The sequence below is a fragment of the Hypanus sabinus genome, chromosome 24, assembly GCF_030144855.1.
Source record: "Hypanus sabinus isolate sHypSab1 chromosome 24, sHypSab1.hap1, whole genome shotgun sequence".
Taxonomy (NCBI): Eukaryota; Metazoa; Chordata; class Chondrichthyes; order Myliobatiformes; family Dasyatidae; genus Hypanus; species Hypanus sabinus.
In genome coordinates this window covers 19129890-19157341 of record NC_082729.1, presented here as the reverse complement: position 1 = coordinate 19157341, position 27452 = coordinate 19129890, and the positions used below count along the sequence as shown (strand labels likewise).

The 27452-nt window shown below is 48.7% G+C and overlaps 1 protein-coding gene across 7 annotated transcripts in view; it reads left to right on the top strand.

Moving 5' to 3' along the window:
• Positions 1-27452, top strand: part of LOC132380540 (uncharacterized) — a 51554-nt gene that overhangs the window by 8114 nt on the left and 15988 nt on the right. For 3 of the 7 annotated variants that reach the window (XM_059949425.1, XM_059949426.1, XM_059949424.1), the window contains exon 5: positions 4958-5023. In XM_059949425.1, the coding sequence (XP_059805408.1) occupies positions 4958-5023 (66 nt within the window). Of the gene's footprint in view, positions 1-4956; positions 5024-7042; positions 7109-7448; positions 7516-7630; positions 7742-10214; positions 11731-23084; positions 23241-25504; positions 25618-26490; positions 26614-26815; positions 26847-27452 lie in introns of those variants that run through there. The other 4 variants (XM_059949429.1, XM_059949427.1, XM_059949428.1 and 1 more) reach the window with 4 other exon arrangements.

Sequence of the window (27452 nt, the reverse complement as noted above, 5' to 3'; positions counted from 1 at the left end):
TAGGAGCAGGAGTAGCTGTCTGGTCCATCAAGTCTGCTCAGCCGTTCAATAAGATCGTGCCTGATCTCTTCCCTCCCTCTCTCTAACCTCTCTCTCCCACTCTCTATTCCTTTCTCCTACCTCTTACCCCACACACTCCCCACTCCCTCTCTCTCTCACCCTCTACCTCCTCTCTCCCCACTCTCACCATTTCTCCCGCCTTCCTCCCCCTCTTTCTCACCGCATTTCTCACACCCTCCTTTCTCAGCCCCCTCTCCCCGCTCTATCTGTCTCCACCATCTCTCCCACCATTCTCTCACCCCACTCTCCCTCTCACGATCTCCATCCCTCTCTCCTGCCTCTTACCCCACACTCCTCTTTCTCTCCCACTGCCCATCGCCCTACTCTCTCACCTCAGCCTCTCTCACCACCCCCCCACCCACTCTCAGGTCTCTCTCCCTCCTCTCCGCACCCTGCACCTTCTCTGTCCCCACCCTCTCTGTTCAACTGACTCTCTCCAACCCCACTCTCTCCTCCTCTCCCTCTTTCCTCTTCTCTCCCCACCCTCTCTCCCACTTCATCCCTCTCTTGCCTCTTACCCCATACTCTTCCCAGTCACACACTCTTCCCACTCTCCCTCTCCCCTATGCTCTCTTTCCCTCTCTCCATCCCTGTGTCCCCCCAACTTCCCCTCTCTCAACCCTCTCTATCTCCTTCTCTCTCTCCCCTCCCCATCTTTCTTCCCTCCCCATCTCTCTCCCCACCCTATCTCTGTCCCCACCCTCAATCTCACACCCTCTCCCCAGCTTCTCATTAACCCTCTCCCCTAGCTCCCTCTCAACTCTTTGCCTCCCCATCTCACTCCCCCCTCACTCCATCCCCACTCCCCCTCATTTTCTCCCTGTCTCTCTCCCCACCCTCACTCTCTCCATACCATTTCTCCTCACACTCTCTCACCTCTGTCTATCCACCACCATTCTCGCTTTATCTCTCTCTCCATTCTCTGCCTCCACCCTCTCTCCCCAGCCTCTCTCTCCACCCCCACTCTCCCTCTCTCTCTGCCTCCACCCTCTCTCCCTCTCCACATCCTCTCTACCTCCCACTCTCTATCCTTTCCGCCCTCTCCCCTTTCCCCCTCTCTTCACACCCCCCTCTCTCACCCCTTCCCCCTCTTTCCCCTTCTCCCCCAATCTCTCCCCTCTCCCTCCCCCACTCCCTCTCCCCATCTCTCCTCTCCCCTTTCTCTCCCCACGCTCTCTTTCGTCCCACCCTCTCTCTCTGCACCCTTTCTCTCCCCACACGCTCTCTCACCCCACTCTCTCCATCAACTGTGTCTCCCCACTCCCACCCCCTGATTCTGACCCCACCCTCTCTCCCACTACCCTCTCTTTCCCCACCCTCCACCTCCCATATCACACCCACCCGCTCTCTACACTCACTTTCATTCCACACTGTCTTTTCCAATATTCTTATTGAATTTCATATGCACAAATACAGAGTTCATAAGGATACATATTATAAACCAAAATAAGATAGCACAAAATGCACTATATATAAATCATGGTGATACAGTCACAGTATTCCATATTGATGTTCTATTCCACACTGTCTGCCATCAACCCTCACTCCCACTGTCTCTCACCCCACACTTTCTCCCGCCACCCTCTTTCCCCACCCTCTCTCCCCTCATTGCTCCCTCCTCTCTCTCTCACCCCTTGTCTCCCCATCGATCTCTTTCCTAATCTCTCTCTCCTACTCTCTATCCCCACACCCAACTCTCTCTCCAACCCTCAATCTCCACCTCCGTCTTCCCCTTCTCTCTCCCCTCTCTTCCCCCATATCTCTCCCCACCCTCTCGCACTCCTGATCTCTCCACTATCTCTCACTCCACCATCTCTCCCTCTTCTCTCCACTTTCTCTCTCTCCACTCCCCTCTCTCACCCTCTCTACCCCTTTGTCCTCCTCTTTCCCCCTCATCACTATCACCCCGCCCTCTTTCCACATCCTCTCTCCCCCATCTCTCCACAACCTCTCTGTCTACCCACTCTCCACTCTCTCCCACCATCTCTCTCCCTCCTCTCCCCCACTTTCCACACCTTTTCTGTCCCCACGCTCTCTCTTCAACCCATTCTCTCCCGCTCACTCTCCCTCCATTGTCAATCCCACCACTCTCTCTCTCCCCTTCCCCCCTGCCCTTTCTCTCTCCCACCCTCTATCCATCTCTTATCTCTTACCCTATACTCTCCCCAGTCCCTCTCTCTACCCATCCCTCTCTATCTCCCTTTCTCTCCTTCTCTGTCCCCAACCATGTCTCACCCGTCCCCCCCACCTGTCTCCACCTCTCTCAACCTTCTCTATCCTTCTATCTCTCCCCTCCCCATCTCTCTCCCCACCCTCAATCTCCCACCCTCTCCCCAAACTCCCATTAACCCTGTTTCCCTAGTTCACACTCAACTCTCGGCCTCCCCATCTCTCTCCCCTCATCTGCCTCGCCCCCTCTCTCCCCACACTCTCTCTCACACCACTCTTCCTTCTCTATCAACCTTCTCTCTCTCTCCTGCCACCCTCTGTCCCCCACCCTCTGCCTCACCCACTATGTCTCCTCATTCTCTCTCTTTCGGCACCCTTCCTCTCTCTTCCATGCTCTCCCTTACCCCACTCACTCTCTTCACCAATCCTCTTCCCCCTCTCCCTCTTTCCAGACTTTCTCCTCACTCTATCCTACTATCTTTCTCTCCCCTACATCTCTCTCCTCATTCTATCCTCCTATCTATCACAGTTCCCTCTCCTTCATCTCTCTCCCCAATCTCTCTCCCACCACTGCCCCCTCACTCTATCCACTCTATCTCTTACCCCACTCACTCTCTACCCCTCTCTCCCCCTCTCCCTTTTCTCTCTCTCCTGATCCTACCCTCTCCCCACCATTATTCCCCCTCTCTCCTCTCTGTCTTGCCCTCACCTCTCTGACTCCCCCATCTCTCTTCCTCTCTCTCAACACTCTCTCTCCCCATGCTATCTCGCTCCCCACACATCTCTCTCCCCATGTCTGTTAGGGTCCGGTCCGGAACCCACCTTCCAGGTCTTGCTCCGGTCCACAGATTCCAGACTCTGGGCCTTGCAGCCAGCCCTCCTGTCACCCAGAGCCATTGAATCATCTTGGCTAAAGGAGGTACACCTGTCGCCTATTAGGGGCTCGGGGATTGAGCCTAGTTGGGGGATTGTTCTGCTCTGAAGCTGGTTTAACCTGCTATGTATCTGGTTTGTCTGCTCTGAATCTGGTTCTGCCCTGATTGCCAGCCTGCTCTGTATCCTGTTCTGCCCAGATTCTGACTGGCTCCATATCCTGTTTACCCTGCCAGGGTTCTGACCTGCTCTGTGTCGGTTCTGTCCAGGTTCGTCTTGTTTTCCTACCTCTCTCATGTGCGCTGATCCCGCTGTTCTGCCCAATTCGCCTTGCCCGCGCAGTTGCGCTGTCTGCTTGCTTCTCCCTATTTACCGATGTATCCCAGTTGTCCTGCTGCTCACCCTGGACCCAGCTCCCTTCTGCTCCTTTGCCTCTGTTGGGTAAGCCAGGCTGTCGCCATTACCTTTCGGGTGGTTCTGTCCCTTCCTGTCGCTTGCCTCTGTCGGGGAAGCCAGGCCATGTGCTGTTGCCCGGTGGGGGGACTCAGTCCCCTTCCTACCCCTCACCTCAGATGGGTTGTGCCCTGCACCTGCCCAGGTGTCCGCGCCTTGCCCAGGCCTCCATATCTCCGCCTGGGAGGCGGTCCAGCCCAGGATGCAGCCTGCCCTGAGGACTCCTACCCTTTCCTCCCCTCGTTTCTCATGGGTTGTGCCCCGCCCCTACCCAGGTGTCTGCGCCTTGCCCAGGCCTCTGTTTCTCTGCCTGGGATCCACGCGGCCTGCCCTGAGGACTCCGACCCTTTCCTCCCCTCGTTTCTCATGGGTTGTGCCCCGCCCCTACCCAGGTGTCTGCGCCTTGCCCAGGCCTCCGTTTCTCTGCCTGGGATCCACGCGGCCTGCCCTGAGGACTCCGACCCTTTCCTCCCATTGCTCCCATTGGGTTGTGCCCGCACCCGCCCCGAGTTCCACGTCTTGCCCGGGCCTCCGTGTTCCTGCCTGGGAGGTGGCCCTGCCCAGGAGTTATGTGCCCACCACAGTGGGCTCTTCTGCCTCACCTGCACTCTGGAATCCTGCTCTGCCTGCCTCGCCGGAACTCTGGGATCCAATCCCGCCTGCATTACCCCTTTCATGCCATGGCATCCCCATCCTGTCCTCCCCCTAGTATTTCAGTAACTGCGTCCTACACTTGGGTACGTTCCCATCCCCGTTCCTGACAGTCTCTCTCCCCCCACCCCTGCCTCCCCATCTCTCTCTCTCCCCACAACCCCTCTCTGCCAGTCTCCCTCTTCACACTCTCGAACATCCGGCTCTCCCTCTACCCCTCTCTCTCACACCCTCTCTTGTCCCCTCTCCCCCCACTCTGCACTCATACTCCCTATCCCCACCCTCTTCACTCTCTCTTCCTCCACTTTCTCCCACCTCTCTGTCCTCCCTCCTCACCTTCTCTCCTCCACTCTCTCTCTGTACCTACCTCTCCCCATCTCTCTCTCGCTCTCCCCTTTTCTTTCTCCCCACCACCTCTCTCACTGCACGCTCTCTCTGTTCCCACCGTTCCTCTCTACCCACCTTCTCTCTTCCCTATCTCTTGCTTCCCTACCTCTCTCTCGCCACACGCTCCCCCTCTCTCTCACTCACCCCTTCCTTTCCACCCTTAAACTCCCTTAACCACACCCCCTCGAGAAATTAGCAGGCACATTGCTTCTTCAGGCCAGAGACGAGGTGGGTGGCCTGGTCTTTGGGGACATTGAGGGTTGTGGAAATGTCTCATTGAGGGATGGTCAGACTGATGATGGAGGAGGGCCCTGGGACGGCCAAGAGAACTCACTGACAATCGGATCTCTGCTTCTCTCCACAGGAATGGAAAATCATATTAATAATACTGACGAGGGGATAAAGGACTCTGGAGGTCATCTTACAGACGGTGAGACTGCATTTGGATTATGGTGTGTGGTTCTGGGTATCCACACTCAGGAGGGTTTTCAATAAGCTGGAGGGGGTTTTGTGGCAGAAATGACGTTGCTGGAACTGTGAGGCTTTGAGATACAGGGGAAGACTCGATAGGACTGAGGCTGAGCGGTGATCTTGTCGATGTTTATAGCATTGACGGGCTTCGATGAAGTGAATGGTTACAGTCTTTTCCCCAGGGCGGGGAGTCTGAAACTAGAGGGAATAGGTTTAAGGCAAGAGGAGAAAAGTTCACAAGTCAAGTGCAGTTCATTGCCCTGAGCACAAGTATAGTGAGATACTGGAATAATGAAAGAGAAGATTTACAACGATATTGCCAGGTCTGGGGGACCTGAGATCCATGGGAAGACAGAACAGGTTACAGCTTTATTCCCTGGAATGTAGAAGATTGAGAGGAGGTTTGATAGAGGTATATGAAATTACAGATAGGGTCAATGCCAGCATGCTTTTTCCACTGACGTTGGGTGGACTGCAGCCAGAGGTCATGGGTTAAGGGTGAAAGGTGAAAAGTTTAAGGGGAACTTGAGGGGAAACCTCTTCTCTCGGAGGGTCATGACCGTGTGGAAAGAGCTGCCTGCACAAGTGGTGCATGCGAGCTCGATTTCAACATTTAAGAGAAATTTGAATAGGTACATGGACGGGGGGAGGAGGGCTATGGTCCACCGTTCAGGTTGATGGGGGTAGGCAGTTTAAATACTCAGCATGGACAAGATGGGCTGCAGGGCCTGGTTCTGTGCCGTGCTTCTCTATGACAATCATAGTAGCAACACAAACACTTTGTGTATAATCCTTGGATGAAGTACAAGCAGGGTGGACAAAGGAGAGGCAGTGGCTGTCATTTACTTGGATTTTCAGAAGGCATTCGATAAGATGCCACACATGAAGCTGTTTAACAAGATAAAATCCTGTGGTAGTACAGGAAAGATACTGGCATGGGAATAGCCAACAGGCAGGAGGCAGTGATTGGGAAGAAAGGGGCCTTTTCTGGTTGTCTACCAGAGACTAGTGGTGCTCCTCAGGGGTCAGTATTGGGACCGCTACTCTTCACATTGTCAGTTATTTGGATAATGGAATTGATGGCTTTGTGACAAAGTTTACGGATGATATGATGAGGGGAGGAGTAGGTAGTGCTGAGGAAGCAGTGGACAGAGGGGAACAGGTGAGTGTTATTTTACCTGGATTTCCATAAGGCTTTTGATGAGGTGCCACATGAAAGACTTATCCATAAGTTAGGGATACATGCAGCTGAGGGTGAGGTATTAGCATGGATAGAGGATTGGTGACTAATAGAAAGCTGAGAGTTGGGATACATGGGCGTTACTCTGGTTGGCAATCAGTGGTGAGCGATGTGCCACAGGGTTTGGTGCTGGGCCTGCAATTGTTCATGATATATGTTCACTAACGATCTGGAAGAGGGGACTGAGTGTAGTGTATCCAAGTTTGCTGATACTAAATTGAGTGGAAAAGCAAATTGTGTAGAAGATACGGAGAGTCTGCAGAGAGATGAAGTGAGTGAGCAAGGGGATGGCAGATGGAGTACAATGTTGGTAAATGAGAGGTGATCCACTTTGGGAGGAAAAATGAAAGTGGATTATTATTTAAATGGTAAAAAAATGTAGCATGCTGCAGTGCAGAGGGATTTCACAGTGCTTGTGCATGAATCACAAAAGGTTGGTGTTCAGGTGCAGTAGGCTCTCAAGAAGGAAAATGGAATGTTGTCTTCATTGCTAGAGGAACTGAATTTAAGAGCAGGGATGTGGGGGGAAGTGAGGCGGGTCATGTCTGCAAACAACCAGGTCGTGTCCATCACTGAAAAGTTGAGCTTAAATCTCCCGAAGCAGTGGGTCTGGCATGTTTGGGGACATTGAGGGTTATGGGACTGTCCCACTGAGGGATGGTCAGAGTGCCTTTGGTAGAGGGCCCTGGAACAGTGGAGAAAAATCACTGCCGATCGTATCTCTGCTTCTCTCCCCAGGGTTAGAAAATCACAAAAACAATACCAACGAGGGCGAAAAGTCATCAAGAAATCGCTTTACACTTGGTGAGACTGTACTTGGATTATTGTTCGTAGTTCTGGTTTACAAGTATAAGTCCCTCTACACACTCCTCCCACCCCCTCCTCCCATCATCCCTCTAACCCTCCCCGCCTGTCGTTCCACTCTCTACCCACCCGCTGTCATTCTTTCTCCACCACCCCCCGGCCATTCCTCTCCCTCCCACCCAGCTGTTTGCATTTCCCACCACCCACCCACACCACCATCCGTCTCTTCCCCCACCCCTCCCTCTATTCACCATTCTTACTTCTGCCACCTCACTCCCTCCGCTCTGTTAAAGAGTGAACTGCCGCTGATAGATTTTGATTTTGATTTTGTTCCCTGCAGGAATTCCTTTGGGATTCGTGATCTTTATCATGCTGGGCTTGCTGGTCTTGATGACTGTTGTCAAGAGGTAAATCTCATCCCCTCTCCTACTCCGTCATGCTCCCCTCGTCAACCCCCCCTCCCCCATCTGCTCCTTGGATGTTCTGCACCTGACTGACTCTATGCCCTCTCTCCCCACACAGAGAAAAGATCAAACGCTTGTTGCGAAGTTGCTACCAACAGGAGGAATTCTCTCGATCACAGAGACTCTCTGCTCTCCAGGAGGTCATTTAGCCACTGACATCTTGTTCCAGGTAGTGAAGACTGAGTAACCAGTCTAATCCCCCTGCTGCCCCCCACCCACCCAGCTCCCAGCTTAGGCATCTTTCCCCACCTCCCACTGTCACTCTAACCCTCACCCCTGTCCCTCTCCCACTCAGTCCCCACCCCACCATCTTTATATTGCTCCTGTACCTAATAGAGTGGCGACTGAGGGCATATCTGTATTCTCTACTGCTGTAGCCCATCCACTTCAAAGTTCCTCTGCACAACACCATATGAGCTACTGTCACCTTCCTGTCAGTTTGAACCGGTCTGGCCATTCTCCTCTGACCTCTCTCATTAACAAGGTGTTTTCACCCACAGAACTGCCCCTCACTGGATACTTTATTTTTTCTGCACCATTCTCTTTTAGAGACTGCTGTGCGTGAAAATCCCAGGAGGACAGCAGTTCCAGAGTTACTCAAACCATGCCTCTGGCTCCAATGGTGAAATTCACTTAGATCACATTTCCTCCCCCATTCTGATGCTTGGTTTGAACAACAACTGAATGTCTTCATGCTTTTATGCATTCAGTTGCTGCCACAGGATTGACAGATTGGAAGTTTGCGTTGACAAGCAGGTGTACAGGTGTAATTAATAAAGTGGCCACTGACTGTAAGTAAACAGTCAATCGGCAGATCAGTTTATTATTATCAATGTAGGATCCAGTGATTTTTTTTTCGGAGTCCCACAATGTGAAAATGTGTTGTTTCACGATCGTTTAAAGTTCAGACAAAGGAACAGATACAGAGCATGTGAACTAAAGAGCAGACTGAGGCCGAGACAAAGATGGAGAATATGCAGAGGCTGGCACTGTTTACTTAAGCTAAGGCATCTAAGAAGGGGTTGCCCACCTGATGACCCCTGGGAAGCATCTGCCACCCACCAAACCCCACCTGAAGTTCTCTATGCTATCACCTGGGTTTAGAGCTGTTTATCATAGGATTGAAACATTGAGTCCTATGAGCTCGAAGTCATTCCTGACAAAGTTAAAGGCCAATTAAGGCATGTGCTAATACTCAACCAGTGGAAAATGAAAAGTTATGTAACTGCTATACCGATTATGGCCTGTAGGTGGGGGCAAACACCTCATTTTGTGAAAATTTTTGCATTAAAAGTACAAACTAATATCTCAGCATTTTAAAAAAAACATTATTCCAACATCAGATATACAAAAGTATGGAGAAAATCTTTGATTTGCACGCCAACCATACAGGTAATTTCATTACAACAGTGCAATGAGTTAGTACAAGGCAAAGGAACAACAGACGGTATATAAAGAATTACCGTTACAGATAAAGTGTTGTGCAGGCAGACAGTGAGATTCAAGAGCCACGATGGAGTAGATTGTGAAGTCGGGAGTTTATCCAGGTGACTGTTCAGTAATCTGATAACAGTGGGGTAGAATCTGCTCTTGAGCCTGGTGGTACGTGCTTTCCGGGTTTTGTATCTTTTGCCCAATGGGAGAGGGAGAGGAGAGAATGTCAGGGTAAGTGGGCTCTTTGATTATGCTGGCTGCCTCACTAAGGTAGCGGGAAGTGTCGACAGAGCCAGTGGAAGAGGGGCTGATTTCCGTGATGTGCTGCACTGTGAGCACATCTCTCTGTAGTGTCTGGTCATGGGTAGAGCAGTTGGCTTGACAAACCACGATGTATCCAGGCAGGGTGCTTTCTCTGGTGCTATATTTCATTTGGAGTTTGAGGGGAGTTAGTAAGTCACCAAAGACACTTGTAAATTTCTATAGATGGACCATGTCGAGCTTTCTTGCAGGTTGCATCACTGTCTGCTCTGGAGGGACCACTGCACAGGATTGAAGAAAGCTGCAGAAAGTTGTAAACTCTGTCAGTTCCATCATGGGCACTAGCCTCCCCAGTATCCAGGACACTTTCAAAAGGCAATGACTCAAATAAGCGGTATCCTCTGCCATCAGAGTTTTGAGTGGACAATGTACTCCTGAACACTTGCTCATTTTATCCCTTTTTTGGCACTACTGGTTTCTTTTTCCGTATACTCATTGTAATTGCTGTTTTTATTATTATGTATTGCATTCTACTGCTGCAGCAAAACAACAAATTTTACGACATATGCCAGTAATATTAAATCCGATTTTGATTCTGACAATAGGTGTCAGGGCAACAATGAAGTAGATTGAGGCCCAGGTCAAATACAAGGGGTTCATTCAATAGGAGTGGTAGAGGCTGTCCTCGAACCTGGGAGGATGGTTAACTCGCTAAATTACTTGGTGTTTCTTCAACTCAGTGTTTTGACTAATAAAGGGAAGCATGACATATGCCTTCTGAGCCCTAACCTCTGCTGGAATTTTTTGAATACATTCTGAAAATCTGAATATACTACATCTGCTATGTCACCTGACCCACCCTCCCCATCTTAATTGCACTAATATATTGGACAAATGTATTGAATTCTTGCAAACTCTGCCTAACCATCAAATATTACTTTCTGCAGCTCAATCTGTCAATCTGTCCAATGAACTCTCAACACCCGACAACATTGTCCCTGATCATCATCGTCTCTGCTTCCCCACTTCCCTATCACAACTACAGCCGCCTGTTTCTGTGATGGCAAACCCTTCCGCGATGGACTCGGGATGGAGTTGACCTTGTCGCAGATAGTGTGGAGGGGAAGCGCACTAAATGACAGGATCCCACATTGACATCGATGTCCCAGGCATCTGTCTCGGAGAAAATACCAGGAGCATTTCTGATATGAGATTACTTTGTTATATAAGTATCTCTGTCCAATGGAGTGGATTTCTTGTCCTTTGTATTTTGTATGTTGTATTTATTAGATATGTTATCCCAGAATATTCTACTGAATAGGATATTTGGGTTTAAGGATCGATGTAATGGATCCAATATGCATTACAGTTCATTTATTTAAATATGACACAATAGTCCTGCATAATCTGTTTCAGATATGTGGTTGGTGTGTCTTATTACCAATGGAGTGAATCTATTGGGCATTACAGCAATGCTTAAATTTGTATTGTATCAGGAAGACTATCCCAATGTTGGTCCTGATACATCTATAGTTACATATGATTAATTCTCCCTTCACCAGATTCTGTAAGTGAGTAGGGATATAAAGTATATGAATTCAGAGATTTCTCCAGACTTATGACTTTTCTTTCATCCCCCTCCACCACCACCAACAGCTAAATGCACGGCAAATCATCTTTTTTACCAGATGGAAATTAAGGAGTAGAGAACTTTATGAAAGGGAGCATCCACCAAAACGGGGGCAGCGTAGATGCTTAAAGGGATGAACAGGAAAGACTGGCGGGGTTGCATCACTCCAGACTCTTGGGGGTTAGTTTGTCAGCGTTACGCTGCCTATCTCACGTGGAGTGAGAGAAGGGAGAGTTCTCTTCTGTTTCCAGCTCAGGGAAGACTTGCATATCCTGTATACATGATTGTTCGGTCAACGTCAGACACAGACTTATACAGTTTGAAACAATACAAAGACTCCATTATTCCAAAGAAAAGTTCCTCAGCTTCTATCCTGATGTTTCAACAATTTGTAGTAGATGTAAATCTGAGAACAGTAACTTGTCACATTCATTCTGGTCATGTTGTAAGCTTTATGCATACTGGAGAAATACTGTTCACTGTTTTGCTGAGGCTTATGGGAAGCTACACAAATGTGGTTCTATGCAAATGTACGATCTATGGCTGAGAAAACTGGCAAACACTTTAGATTTGGAGAGACTGAGACTATGCAATGAGGACAGAGGGGACATCTTTGAGAGGATATGTGTCCCTCTATTGGACTTTCTTACGTGGTGAGACTCAGGTCTATTTGGCACGGTGCCCCTCTGCTGTGTATGTATACTTTTGCCTTTATGTTATTCTCCCTTTTGCTGCTCAATATTTAATTTGATTTTGTTATGGTCGTGGTTTTTGGGGATGAGCTGTATTTTTGTTGTTTGTTTCTGGGGAAAAAATAAAAACTATTTAAAATAAAAAAACATCTTTTAGGTCATTTATTAATATTGTCATGATGTTTATGCAGCAAGCTCAAGGTGTTCTGAATCAAGGCAACTTGCTTCCCATTGAAATAAGTGAAAGGCATCATTTATCAATTAATACCTTTGATTTGCTTTGCTATGCCTGACTTTAAGACCCAACCGGCTGAATGAACACGGTAAGTTTCTCCACTCTCTCTGTGGTAACCTCAGCTGTATTGTCAAGAAGATTGAATTTTGCTTTCCGTCTGTTAAGTAGTCATGCATTCCAGTAAAGGTCTTCATGTTGAAAGGAATTTGTGATACAAAGTATGTTGATTAAAAAAAGTCTTGCATAGCCTGAGCTCACAGGAGTCTTGGGGAACGAGAGGGATGCTTGTCCCTGGTTGGTGGGTGCCTCTTTGTTTTTTATCCACCCTGTCAACCCCTCCCCTTTAAGGACAACCATTCAGGCAGAGTGTTTACCCGCTGGCTACCCCCAAACTGATCCCCGCCTCCGCCACGTCCTCTCTGCATGTGTGTGCGTGTGAGAGTCGGAAACTCTACCCATCCTCCCTGTGGGTCTCCTCCTCTGATTTCCTCCCACCACCCCAGAAACCATGCTGTGCCTGTGGGCCAGTGAGATGCTGTAGGTGCACCCCCATCTCTGGGCTGTGGCTGATGGGGGTAGAATCTGTAGGTAGGCAGTTGATTGATGTGAAGAACCAGAATGAGGATCTGTGTAAAGGGGTTGGAATGGACTTGATGGGATGAATGGACTGTTCCTGTGCTGTCCCTCCCCAGTAAAGAACAGAAATGAAGTAGGATTGGTGTAAATGGGTGGTTGGGGTCAGGCTGGACGTGATGTGGCTTCCCATTCAGTGATGTCACAAACCTCTGGAGACACAGAAGGTTCCCAGGGTTATAGGTGACCTGACCCACGGTTCGTCTCCCTTATCCCAAATTCTCATCTATATTTTAAAAGTGCATTTAAAAAAACAATAATTAATATTATTAATTAAGTGTCAGGGTGTGATTAATGTGTGGACAAGGTACATGTTCCATTCTGGCCAGTGTCAGGAGTATGATGAAATTAACTTGCTGGTGTAAGTGGACATTTCTAATGTGGGGAGAATTCGGCTCAAGAGACAGCACCCAGGAAGGGAACCCATTCAACACCTGGGGAAGGCCTCTGAACCTGTCCACTGGTATTGACTGTGGTGGTGTGAAGACCAAACCCGTCCACCCTTCTTGGGGCCAATCCCTCAGATCACAGGTAATGTTTGGACCGCATATACAAGTTATTAATTTTTACTTCGAGGTACAGCACAGTCACAGGCCCTTCCAGCCCAACTTGTGAAATGTTCTGATTTTAAGCTGGAAGGGAGACAATGTTTGTTATGGACAGTTTTTCAAAATTTTATTGTACCTTATTTTCTTGTGGCCAGTGACTTTACACACTTCAATATTAAATTTTCTTTGATTAAGCTTGCGTCGCCTGATTGTATCTGTGTGACCTATGAACCGACTAAGCAGTATGTATTACTATGATAGAATTCATCCTGCTGTTTGAAAGCACAGGGTAAATACATCCCAATGAAGAATAAGTACTCTAAAGGCAAGATGACACAACCGTGGCTGACAAGGGAAGTCAAAGCCAACATACAAGCAAAAGAGAGGGCATATAATCAAACAAAAATGATGGGAAGTCAGATGATTGGGAAGCTTTTAAAAGCCAAAAGAAGGCAACTAAAAAGCCACAAGGAGGGAAAAGATGAATTATGAAAGTGAACACACCAATAATATCAGAGGATACATTATGTATCTAATATTTCAGTAATATTAAAATAATCAAATATTATATAATTTTCTAATTTAATATATTAGATTATCAAAAATAATCTAATATTTTTGTGTTGTGTATGTGGCCTGTTTAGTCAACTGTGTTATTAATAAAAACGCTGGAGACGGGAACTACGTTTAATGGTTCTTTACTGGTAGAGTCTGAACTTGGACACACATATAAAGATCAATACGTGCCTAATAGTACATGCAATGATGTGATACTAAAACATAAAGTAGTCCCTTATTATAATGTAGGCTATACAGTACACTCCTCCCCATTTATTTTAATAGTGTATTAACTGTGTATCCATCAAATAGACCACGCAGCCTATTTGACATGCATGCCATTGGGAGGATTTAATTGGCAATGGGAAATTATCCCCACTACAACCCCCAGCTAAAAAACCTTGAGAAACCATACATTTATCTATACTATATCTCTGGCTCTCCTAATCCTAAAATATCCATCAGGTCTCTCTTCAGCTTCTATCTCTCCAAAGCAACTCAGATCTTGCTTTCCTTCTAATGCAGCTGAACCTCTTCTGCACCCTGTCCAAAGCGAGTGCGCGTACGTGTGTGTGAGACACAAAGAGAGACTGGGTGTTTCAGAGAGAGAAAGAGTGAGACAGACTGTGTGAGAGAATGAGAGATGTAATGACTGTGTGTAAATGTGTATGGCAGAGACAGAGATGGGTAAGTACATATGAGTGGGAGACAGATGGAGACTGTGTGTGTGTGTGTGTGTGTGTGAGAGAGAGAGAGAGAGAGAGAGAGGAAGATAGAGGGGGCAGAGACTGTCTGTCTCAATGTGTGTGAGAGAGAGGGGGAGACAGACTGTATGTGTGACAGAGAGAAACAGACAGACAGTGACTGGGCGTATAAGTGTGGGTGACAGAGGTGGGGAACTGTGTGTCTAAGAGAGAGGGTGGGGATGGGGATTAGCAGAGGGAGAGGCAGAGACTGGTTGTGTGACAGAGAGAGAGAGAGAAAGTATGTTTGTGTGAGAGAGAGTGAGTGAGTGTGACAGGGTGTGCAAGTGTGCGTAAGGCAGAGGGAAAGAGACTGTGTCCGAGAAGAGAGTGACAGAGAGAAGCAGAGACTGTGTGAGAGATAGAGAGACAGTCAGACTCTGTGTGTTTGAGAGACAGACTGTCTGTGGAAGTGCTTGTGATAGAGATTGCGAGGGTGTGTTAGAGAGTGTGTGTCAGTGTGTGTGAGTGACACAGACAGCAAAGCAGAGACTGTGTATGTAAGTGTGTGTGTGTGTGAGAGAGAGAGACTCTGTGTGTAGGGGGGGGAAGAGAAAGAGAGACTAAGTCTGTGTGTATATGGGGAGAGAGAGAGACAGAGACTGTAAGTATGGGAGAGTGTCAGTTCCTCCAGTTGAACTCTGTCTTTTTTTGCGTTCCTCCCCAGCTGCAGAAGATTGTCATCCTAGCCCAGCACATCACACAAACCAATCTTCCATCCTTGGACTCACTTTACACCACATGCTGTCAGAGCAGTGCTGCCAGGATAATCAAGGACAAGACCCACCCAGCCAACACACTTTTTGTCCCTCTTCCCTCCGGGAGAAGGTTCAGGAGCATGAAGATTCGTACGGCCAGATTTGGGAACAGCTTCTTTCCAGCTGTGATAAGACTGCTGAATGGATCCTGACCCGGATCTGGACCTGACTTGCACTACCATACTTTACCTTTTCTATTTTCTAATTATGATTTATAATTTAAATTTTTATTATATTTACTTTGATTTGTACTTCAGGGAGCGCAAAGCGCAGAAACAAATACCACTGTGATGATTGCACGCTCTAGTATCAATTGTTAGGTGACAATAAAGTATTTGTATTTGAATGTCAGTCTGTGGGTTTATATTGCCATGTGCTCCCGCTCTACTCCGGCCCATATCACTGAGTACTCTGTCTCTCATCTGCTTCTCATTATCACCTGTATTGCTGCCACCTGGGTCTCATTGTGCCCCACCTATCATCTGCCTCTCTGTTTATTGCTCAGTGTATTTCAGTCCTGTGTTTTCACCTGTTTGTTGCCAAATTGAGCCAGTGGATTTTACTGAGCCTTCCCAGCATTTGTATCTGTACTCTGTCTGTCTGCCTGTTTCCCAATGCTGGTTTTTGGATTGCTCTCTGTTTGACCTCTGCCTGAAGTTTGACACTGACTTTGCTCACACCTCATGATTTGTTAATATCACTGTACTGGGTCTGTGATTGGATCCCTGCTGGATCCAGTGTCCTGACAGTACAATCTGGCCAGAATGGATCCAGCCGACCCTGGCCATCTGAGAGCTGCCCTGGAATAACAGGGAATGATGCTGGGCAGACACCAGGACCAGCTGGACTTTGTGTTCAGGGCAGTGGAGTCGCTTTCAGCCAATGTAGCTGACCTTGTGGCCCAGACTCAGTCACTCCAGCTGTTCCAGAGCGCCCATCAACATTCTGCAACTGCATCTTCTGCCCTGTCCTCCATGTTCTCGCTCACTCCTCCCATCCAAAAGCCCCGTCTGCCCCTTCCAGAAAAGTACTCAGCTGAGTCTGGTACCTGCCACTCTTTTCCTTCCCAGTGCACCCTCATTATTGAATTACGACCAACAACCTTTCCAAATGATCGAGCCAAGGTAGCCTACATCATCACCCAACTGTCCGGTCGAGCAGGGGAATGGGGAACAGCCGTCTGGCAGGCAGGCTCCCATTTCTGCAATAGTTTTCAGTTATTTTTGGATGAGATAAGAAAAATGTTTGATCGCTCCAAATATGGGAGAGAGGCTGCCCCTGAAATGTTACACATGCACCAGGAGCACAGATCTCCATCAGATAACACCATAGCGTTCTGGACCCTAGCCACCTTGAGCGGCTGAAACTCAGAGGCACAATACAACACCTTCCTGAATGGCCTCTGCAAACACATCAAAGATCAGCTGGTCACCCAGGACCTTCCTGCCACCTTTGAAGCCCTGGTGGATTTTGCCATCCGTATTGATGTTCCATTTCAACAATGCCGCAGAGACTGGGTTCCAGAGGGACCCTGGGGGCACTGGGTGAGTTCCAAGCTCCTCATCAGTCTACGTTGCCCTGCCATTTGCCTCCATCTACAATTCCTGTTCCAGAGCTGAGGCTATGCATGTTGACCCTATCTGCCTGCCGCTGACTGAAAGACGAAGGAGAATCAACACCCGCTCCTGTCTGTACTGTGGCCAACCTGGCCATTTCATCTCCACCTGCCCGGTAACAACCAGCACTCACCAGTATGACGAGGAGTACTGCTGAGTGTGAGCCCTGTCCTGCCCTCTTCAACATCACTCACTTTCATACCTGCTTCTCTGGAGATGGTTGTCCAATGCTGAGCAGTCTCCGTTTTGGTTGATTCTGGTGCGGAGGGGTGTTTTATCGATTCTGGCTTGGCTCCCCAGTGGGGACTATCCACATCTGCTCTCCAGTCACCATTAATGACCAACGCCTTGAACAGTAAGAGATTGGCTAAAATCACCCATGTCACAGCTCCGGTGAGTCTCAGTTTATCGGGTAACCATTATGACCAGTTAATCCTTTATGTTATTGACTCTTCTCAAATTTCCATTGCCTGGGCCATCCCTGGTTATTCAGACACAACCCCCACATTGACTGGCTCAGTCGCAAGATTGTAGGCTGGAGCCCATTCTGACACTCCCACTGCCTGGGCCATGCTCAGATCCCCTTGTCTAAACGCCCAGAAATCCCTCCTGGAGGAATTTCCGGATCTTAGTGCCTTCCCTCCTGAATACATGGAGCTCAAGGCTGTGTTCAGCAAGTCCTGGGCCACTTCCCTGCCGCCTCATCGTCGACATGATTGCACCATTGATGTCTTGCCTTGCACATCTCCCCCAAAGGGCCGCCTGGAATACTCCCGTATTCCCTCTTCCGCTCAAGACCTCGGCATTTGAACTACTACAAGGAGCTTCAGTTTCACCGAGCTTGGTATCTGTAACGCCTAACATCTTGTCCACATACATGAAGAGGAGGAGTGGAAGACGGCCTTCAAACCACCTCAGGCCATTATGAGTATCTGGTCACGCCACTTGGTCTCACCAATGCCCCCACTGTCTTGCAAGCCCTGGTAAACGATGTTCTCAGGAACATGCTCAACCAATGTGTTTTGTGTATCTTGACGACATTTTGGTTTTTTTTCTAAGTCCCTTGCTGAACACACAGGTCACATCTGCAGAGTTCTCCAGTGCCTTCTGGAGAAACAACTCTTTGTGAAGGCTGAGAAATGTAAAGTTCATCGTAGTACAGTCTCCTTCCTGGGGTATGTAATTCCAGGTGGTTCCATTCTGATGGACCAACAAAAGGACAAGGTGGTGGTTGAATGGCCCCAACCCTTAACTTGTTGGGAGTAGCAACGCTTCTTGGGCTTCGCTAGCTTCTATTGCTGCTTCATTAGAAATTGCAGTACACTGGCTGCACCACTCACTGCTCATACCTCATCTGCTGTCAAATTCTTCTGGTCCCCTGCTGCTGAAAAACCATTCTCTGACCTGAAGGAACGTTTTACCTCTGCCTCCATCCTGATTCAACCCAACAAAGACTCGTAGTTCATTGTGCAGGTGGATGTGTCTGACATTGGTGTAGGAGCTGTTCTCTCTCAGCGTTCGGCCAAGGATGAGAGGGTGTGCACTCCTGCGCTGCCTTCTCTCACTGCCTCACTCACATGGAGCGGAATTACGATGTCAGGAACTGGGAGCTGCCAGCAGTGAAGCTAGCTCTGAAGGAGTGGAGGTATTGGCTGGAGGGGGCAAAGGTGCCATTCTGGGTCTGGACTGATGACAAGAATCTGAAATATCCCTATTGCTAGGCTTCTCAACTCTTGTCAGGCTCATTGGTCCCTGTTTTTCCTGAAGATTCAGTTGTACTCTGTGCCCCGGTTCAAAGAATGGAAAACCTGATGCTCTCTCCCAAAGATTTCCTTCCCCTGAGGTACCCAATGTCATCCTCCCTGCTCACAGTCTTGTGGGTGCAGCACAATGGGACACTGAAGCCATGGTGCCAACTGCTCAACAGAGCGAGGCAGCCGCTAGTTAATGTCCCACTGACTGTGTTTATGGTCCCAGCTCTGTCCACTTTCCTGGTTATCTGGTCACCCTGGAACCAAGTGTACCCAGGCCTTCATCAGTCGGCGGTTCTGGTGGCCCTCCATGGGAGGTGACATCCGCAACTTTGTCTCAGCCTGCCCAGTCTGTGCTCAAAGCAAGAATTCTAACCGGTCACCTGCTGGTCAGTTACAACTCCTGTCAATCCCCAAAAGACCCCAGTCCCACATTGCTCTGGAACTCGTCACCAGTCTTCCCCCATCAGATGATAATACCACCGTTCTCACAGTAGTTGATAGTTTCTCCAAGCCTGTACATTTCATTCCTTTACTTAAACTCCCCTTGACCAAAGAAATAGCGAAATTCCAAATACTGCACGTTTATAAATTACATGGTGTATCTGTAGATGCTGTGTCAGGCAAGGGCTCTCAATTCACATCCAACTTCTGGAGGGCGTTCTGTAATCTTCTGGGTAGCTCTGAATCTGTCTTCAGGATTCCACCCACAGACTAAGTGGCCCAAACCAACAGCTAGAGACAGTATTGTGGTGTCTGGTCTCCTAGAACCCCTCCGTGTGGAGTCAGCAGCTACCCTGGGCCGAGTACGCCATTAACTCTCATCCATCCTCCTCTACCGGTCTGTCCCATTTTGAGTGCTGCTTTGGCAATCAACCTCCACTGTTTCCTGCCCAGGAGGAGGAGGTTTTCATTCCACCTGCCATCGTCAGTGGATGTGGAAGCGCACTCGCTCTGCCCTTCTCCGTGCCTCTGCTAGGATCAAGGATCAAACGTCAAGCTGACCGCCATCGCTCAAAGGTCCCATGTTACCGCAAGGAACAGCGTGTTTGGCCTTCAACCCGAAACCTGCAAACTCGTCCCCCCGCTGCTTCATCAGCCCATTTCCCATTGCTAAAGTCATCAGCTCTGCTGTCATCTGTCTCAAGCTCCCATCCACTCTCTGCTGCATTCATCCCACCTTCCATATGATCTGCATCAAGCCTTTCATGAGCCACCCCTTGTGTCTTGTCCCCAAAACCCCCACCCTCACGGCTCATCGATGGGGCAGTGGCCGTCATGGTCCAACGACTGCTGGACATTCGTTGCCGGGACCGTGGTCTCCAGTACCTTGTAGACTGGGAAGGCTATGGTCCTGAGGAGAGGTGCTGGGTCCCCACCCATAACATCCTGGACCCCTCTCTCATCGCCGGTCGCCAGCTCGACCTGTCGTGACATCAGGAGGCATCTGTGTGCGGTCCTATCAGAACCTCCGGTTGAACTGTCTTTTTTTGTGTTTCCCACTAGCTGTCAGTCTGTGGTTTTATATTGCCATGCGCTCCTGTCCCCGCTCCTCCTCCACTCTGGCCCCTGTATCACTGAGTACTCCATCTCTCATCATCACCTGTATTGCTGCCTCCTGTGTCTCATTGTGCTCCACTTATCATCTGCCTCTCTGTTTATTGCTCAGTGTATTTCAGTCCGGTTTTCACCTGTTTATTACCAGATTGTGCCAATGGATTTTCCTGAGCCTTTCCAACATTTGTATCTGGACTCTGTCCGTCTGAATATCGACTCTGCCTGTTTCCCGATGCTGGTTTCTGGATCTCTCTGGCTGTTTTGCTCTCTGCCTGAACTTTGATGTTAAATTTGGTCATACCTCGGGATTTGTTAATCAATTAATGTCACTGTACTGGGATTGTGGCTGGATCCCTGCTCCAGCGTCCTGACAGACGTCCTGTGTGTGTGTGTGTGAGAGAGAGAGATTGTGTGTGACAGACAATGCGCACAAGAGATTTTGTGTGTGTGCGTGACAGACAATGCGCACAAGAGATTTTGTGTGTGTGCGTGACAGACAATGAGACAGTGACTGAGATGTGTGTGTGTAAGGGGGCCAGAGACTGTGTTTGTGTGTGTGAGAGAGAGAGAGAGAGAGAGAGAGAGACAGACTGTCTGAGTGAGTGAGGGGGATCAGAAATGGAGAGAGTGAACAACTTCAAGTTCCTGGCTGTCAACATCTCTGAGGACCTAACCTGGTTCCTACATATCAATGTAGCTAGAAAGAAGGCAAGATAGTGGCTGTATTTTATGAAGAGTTTGAAGAGATTCGGTTTGTCACAAAAACGACTCGGACTTGTATAGATGTACCATGACAGACTGAATCATTGTCTGGTATGGGGGAGGGGGCTTTGGCTCAGGAATTAAAGAAGCTACAGAAAGTTGTAAAATTAGACAGCTCCGTTTTGGGTACCAGCCTCTGTAGTATCAAAGGCATCTTCAAGGAGCGCTGTCTCAGAAAGGGGGTGGTTCATCAATAAGGACCCCCATCTCCAGGAAATGCCCCCCTTCTCATTGTTTCCAGCAGGAAGGAGATACAGAAGCCTGACGGCACACACTCAACAATTCAGGAACAGCTTCTTCCCCTCTGCCATACGATTCTGAAATGGACATTGAGCCCATGAATGTGTCAGGAGCGGACATGGAATGGAGCCAAATGCAGGATGCAGGCACTGAAGTACTGGGAGTAGGACAGGTTGGGGATGGCATGCAAGGGTTAATGCAGGCGGGGCTGGATCCCGGAGATCAGGCTAGGTGGGAAGATCCCAGAGGTCAGGCAAGGCAGGAGGATCCCAGAATTAGTGGCAGACAGAAGGATCACAGAGTTCAGGCAGGCAGAAGATCCCCCTGTGGCGGGTGCATAATTCCTGGGCAGGACTGCCTCCCAGGCAGGAACACAGAGACCTGGGCAAGACGCGGAACCCTGGGCGGGTGCGGGCACAATCCGTAAGGACCAATGGGTGGAAAGGGTCGGAGTCCTCAGGGCGGGCCGCTTGGATCCCAGGCAGAAGCACGGAGGCCTGGGCAAGGCGCGGACACCAGGGCGGGTACAGGGCACCAGCCATCGGAACAAGGGGAGGAAAGGGCAGGAGTCCTCAGGGTGGGTCGCATCCTGGGCGGGACCGCCTCCCAGGGGGAGACACGGAGGCCTGGGCAAGACGCGGGCACCTGGGCAGGTGCGGGGCACAACCCATCTAACGTGAGGGGTAGGAAGGGAGCGGAGTCCCTCCGTTGGGCAACGGCAAGGGACAGGAAGGGACAGAACCACCCAAGAGGTAACGGCAACAACCTGGCTTACCCGACAGAGGCAAGGGATCAGAAGGGAGCTGGGTCCAGGGAGGGCAGCAGGACTGCCATGATACACCGGTAAATTGGAAAAGGCAACCGATAGCATGACAGCACGGGCAAGGCAAATTAGGCGGAACAGCAGGACCAGCGCACACAAGAGAAGCCGGGGAACAAGACCAACAGGACAGAACAGATATGGAGCAGGCCGGCTATCAGGACAGAACAGGATTCCGAGCAGGCCAGCAACCAGGGCAGAGCAGGATGTGGGGCAGGGCTGCAAACAGGACAGAACCAGATCCAGAGTGAGCGGACCAGGTACAGAGCAGGATTCAAAGCCGGTAGAGCAGGTTAAACCAGCTTCAGAGCATGATGACCCCCCAACTAGGCTCAGTCCCAGAGCCCCTTATAAACACCTGCCCCCTAATAGGTGACAGGGGTACCTCCTTAAGCCAAGATGATCCAATGGCTCTGGGTGACAGGAGGGCTGGCTGCAAGGCTCGGAGTCTGGAATCTGCGGACTGGAGCAAGACCCGGAAGGCGGGCTCCAGACCGGACCCTAACAGAATGCTGCCTCGAACAAACAGGAGGAAATCTGCAGATGTTGGAAATTCAAACAACACACACAAAATGCTGGTGGAACACAGCAGGCCAGGCGGCATCTATAGGGAGAAGCGCTGTCGATGTTTTGGGCCGAGACCCTTCGTCAGGACTAACAGAAAGGAAAGATAGTAGAGATTTGAAAGTAGTGGGGTGAGGGGGAAATGTGAAATGATAGGAGAAGACCGGAGGGGGTGGGATGAAGCTCAGAGCTGGAAAGGTGATTGGCGAAAGTGATACAGGGCTGGAGAAGGGAAAGGATCATGGGACGGGAGGCCTCAGGAGAAAGAAAGGAGGGGGGGAGCACCAGGGGGAGATGGAGAACAGGCAAACAACTAAATACGTCAGGGATGGGGTAAGAAGGGGAGGAGGGGCATTAACGGAAGTTAGAGAAGTCAATGTTCATGCCATCAGGTTGGAGGCTACCCAGCCGGTATATAAGGTGTTGTTCCTCCAACCTGAGTTTGGATTCATTTTGACAATAGAGGAGGCCATGCTGCCTCCCTTTTTTATGTATTATTTCTGTTTTGCACTGTTTAAAATCTAACTATTTAATATACATATATCCTTACTGTAATTGGCTTACTACTTTACTTTTTCCTTCTGTATTATCATGCGTTGCATTATATGGCTGCTGCTAAATGAACAATAATAACACTGACTCTGACTGTAAATCTCACTCGAATGCGGAAATGACTCAATATAAGACGTCATAATCTTACATCACACTGATCAACCAGTTTTTTCAAGTCAGTGCTGGGTCAAGCGAGTTAAAGCATTACAATCTTGCATCATCAATTCAGTCATAAAATATGGATCTCCCTCGGAGTAGGTCTGCGATATTACTAATAATGTTGATCGGTCGCTCCACGAAGGTGTTAGTCAAAGGTGAGGAGCTGCCGTCGGTGAGGGCTGAACCAGGACCCTTTCCTTCCAAATACCCGATCCTCACCCTCCACCCGCCCCGGGTTTCGGCTCTGCTTGGGAGGGGCCCCGAGGTGAAGGATGTGGCTGGGGAGAGAGGCTCGTATTGGGAAATGAGCTGGTGGGCCGGTGAGGGAAGGAGAGGAGACGGGGGTTTCGGGCTTTGTATGAAGGATCGCTTCCCGCCCACCACAACCCAGCGGCGGGAGAGGCAGCGAACGCGACCTGTCCCGGCCGCCTCCGAAGCCATAGGCTGTAGAGACGGCCCGAAACGTCTGTTGATTTCCTCCAGAAGTTTGTGTGTGTTCCTCCGAATCTCCGTCCCTCGCTCCATCACACTACTCTATCCTCTCCCCTCCGTCGCTTCTCTCTCTTAACCCCATCTACCCTCCTTGACTTGCATCTCTCCCCTCCCCCTCTTCTCTTCCTCACCTCTCTCCCCATCTACCCTCCCACTCACTCAATCACACACGCACGCAAAAGATATAGATGTATATATATACACACATACACATAAATAAAACGTAATACATATGTAGGTGTATAAACAATATACATATATACAAATAAATTAAAAATCTAAATGGATATAAATATATTAAGAGCAATATACACATAAAACATACATAATAGATATATAATATATATTAAATATTTACATTTGTATATATATCCACAAAACATAAATATATAAATAAATATATGTACATCAAAATCCATATGTTAAAAATAATATCTGTATCAGATTTATAAAAACATAGTGTTCAGGAGGCAAGGAATGCCACCTGCCTTGGTTGCCTCCGATCCCTTCAGCATCAACTGATTTCCATTGCCTGACCTGTTGGGTTTTTCCAGAATTTTATGTGTGTTCCTCTGTACCTCCCCCACCTCGCTCCATTACACCACTCCACCCTCTTCCCTCCCTAGCTGCCCTCTCTCCCCATCTACACTCCCTCGCTTCCCACTCTACCCCTCCTTCACTGCCCTCTCTTGATTTCCCCCTCACCTCCCTCACTTCCCTCTCTCCCTACCCTCTTCCTATACCCTCATTCCCCTCCACCCATCTAACCTCTCTCACTTCCCTCTCTCCCGCTCCCCCTCTGTCCCTTCACCCTAATATCACCTTCCCTTCCCTCTCTCCCATCACCTCAATGTGGATTCTGAGGTGAAACCTCTTTATGCAGAGAGTAGGTGGAATCTGGAATGTTGTATACCTCGCTGCAATCACTGCATGGTACGGAAACACCAATTCCTTTGAATGGAAAATCCTTCAAAAAGTTGTGAATACGGCTCAGTCCATCTGTGGAATTTGTTGCCACAGGTGGCTGTGGAGTCATGTCTTTACAGATATTCAAGGCAGATTGATTCTTGATTCGTCAGGGCCCGAAGAGATACGGGGAGAAGGCAGGAGATTGGGCCTGAGAGGGAAAATAGATCAGCCATGACAAAATGTTGACTCAAGCCCGATGGAGTAAATAAATGGCCAAATTCTGGTCCTATATCTAATGGGTTTATGGTCTTATGGATAAAGTCATTGAGCACACCTACACGTCGTGTTGTTTCCGGATAGCAGCACCCATCATCAGGGATCTCAATCACCCAGGACAAACTCACTCCTCCCATCAGGAAGGAGGTACAGGAGGCTCAGGACTCACACTACCAGCACCAGGAACAGTTATTACCCCTCAATAATCAGGCTTTTGAATCAATTTCTTCAACTTCATTTGCCCCATCATTGAAATGTTCCCACAATCTCTGGACTCACTTTCAAGGACTCTTCATCTCATGTTCTTGATAGTTATTGCTTATTTATTTATATTTACTTTTTTTGTAATTACATAGTTTGGTGTTTTTTTACCCACTGGTTGATTGTCCAGTTGGTGTGGCCTTTCATTGATTCTATTTAGGTTGTTATTCTTATTATGGATTTATTAAAGGATGTCCATAAGATAATGAATCTCATGGTTGGGTATGCTGACGTGTGTACTTTGATAGTAAATTTACTTTGAATTTTGAACAGCATCAGGAATTGTTTCTGTACTGTCACATGTACAGTGAAAATCTTGTCTTGGGCACTGGTCAGTCAGATCAGTCACAATGCATTGTGGCAGGACAAGCTGAAACAATAACAAGTGTAAAAAGTACTGAGAAAGTGCAAGATCATAACGAGGTAGGGTGTGAAGCAAAGAATCCATCTTATCATACACTTGTGTGTCTTTATTTTACAGGGGAAAATGTAGAAATATTAAATACAACATATCGGTGTAGTCCATCATCGGAAACGGTGGTAGACTTATCTGCATATAATCTGTCATGTGATACTCCGTTGGCCTCTATTAATGTAAGTGTCCTCATCGAGACCTGTTCCTTACCATCCTGTGCTGAGAGTGATGAGAGACGGTGTTGAGTTACGGGACGGTGGTGTGAATGGCTTCGTGTTGTGGGGTAACGGGAGGGTCAATGATGATCGAAGGATGCCTGATGGGTGTATGGCCAATTTTGCCAATGATTTAAAGACAGATGGAGGGCAGGTAGTGTTGCAGAAGCAGGAATTGGCAATTGTGAGAAGAGTGGGGGTATATATGTATGTGTGCATGTGTGTATATATATAAAACATATTCTTCCGTACACAACCGATTGTTATAATTTGAGCTCCCAACTCCCGGCACGTCCTGGTAAATCCTCCCTGGACTCTTCCTAATTTGATAACATCTTTCCTACAACATGGTGCTCAGAATGGGCGCACTAATCCAAGTGTGACCTCAACAGCATCTTGTATTACTTGTACGTAACTTGCCAATCCTAAATTTCAGAAAACAGTGCAGATAGTCAAAGAGTTTTTCCTGGAGGGTATCATTAAGGGGAGGGCATGTTGAGATGAAAGAGATTTAAGGAGATCCAATGGGTAGGTTTTTCTTTTAATACAGGCCATGGTTTATATTTTGGATGACGGCCAGAGGAGGTGGTAGTTTCAGATATAATTACTACTTTTAAGAAGCATAGGGGGCAGTTAAATTTGAAAGTGGTCCTGATGTGAGCAAACGGGATTGGCGTAGATGGGTAACATAAGCCAGCATGGCCCCTTTGTGCTCTGGTCTGGACCCTGCTAGACCTGGGAAGGAAAGGGGATTTTGGGAGGGGGGGTGGTGACAGGGCAAGTGAGCAGAGCTTGTTTTCTTAACGTCTGTTTTCTCTGTCTCCCTCTCCATCACAGAACAATCCAGTTATCATCCCAAATAACTTTTCTCTACCAATAACTAACACTACGCCAGGCAAGAACTTTACAATCCGTGGCTGCCATACCATTGAATACATCTGTGAACCAAGCGTAAAATCGGTGCGTATTGTCTCCCCCCACCTCTCCTGAGCCCCCCTTTTAATGTCAGTTACTCCCCTCCCCCAGTATCTGTTCCCATTCCCCACCCTCACTGTCCCACACCCTTCGCATGGCTTCCCTCGCATGAATCCCTTATCGACCTCGTTTCTTGTTGACCAGTTGTGTAGTGAGTTTATCAACCCTAGTATCTCTTTTCTTACAGGATAACGTGGAGAAACGTATAATAATAAGTGGTGAGTCTCATCTTCCAGTGTAGTAGTCACCTTAGACCTGAACTCCCTCAATGCCCCACTCCCCAACTCTGCCTATTACCCTTCCTTTGCTAGTGCTCCTTTGTTTCCCCACTCAAAATCGTCCCGTCCCCTCGCACTCTTCTCATCCGCTTTCCATTGATGCCCTCTCCTACTCCTCCTCACTCTATACCCTCTCCTTCCTCCACAATCCCCCTGCACCCACACTCTTCCCCACACCCTCACCCACTTCCCTCATCCCTCACTCTCATCTCCCTCTCTTTGTCCCCATCAATTCTCCCTCCTGAAACCTTCCTCACCCTCTCTCTCCCCTAAGAACATAAGAAATAGCAGCAGGAGTAGCCATCGGGTCTGTGGAACATGCTCAGCCATTCAATAAGAGCGTGGCTGATCTCTCTCCCCACCTCTCTCTTCCCCCCTCCCCCTCTCTCCCCCCACCTCTCTAACCCGTCCCGTCTCATTCCTCCTCCTCTTTCGCCCCGGTTCTCCTCTCTCCCCCATCTCTCCAGAATGTCTACCCACTCTCCACTCTCTCTCCCACCATCTCTCCCTCCTCTCCCCCACTTTGCACACCTTCTCTGTCCCCAC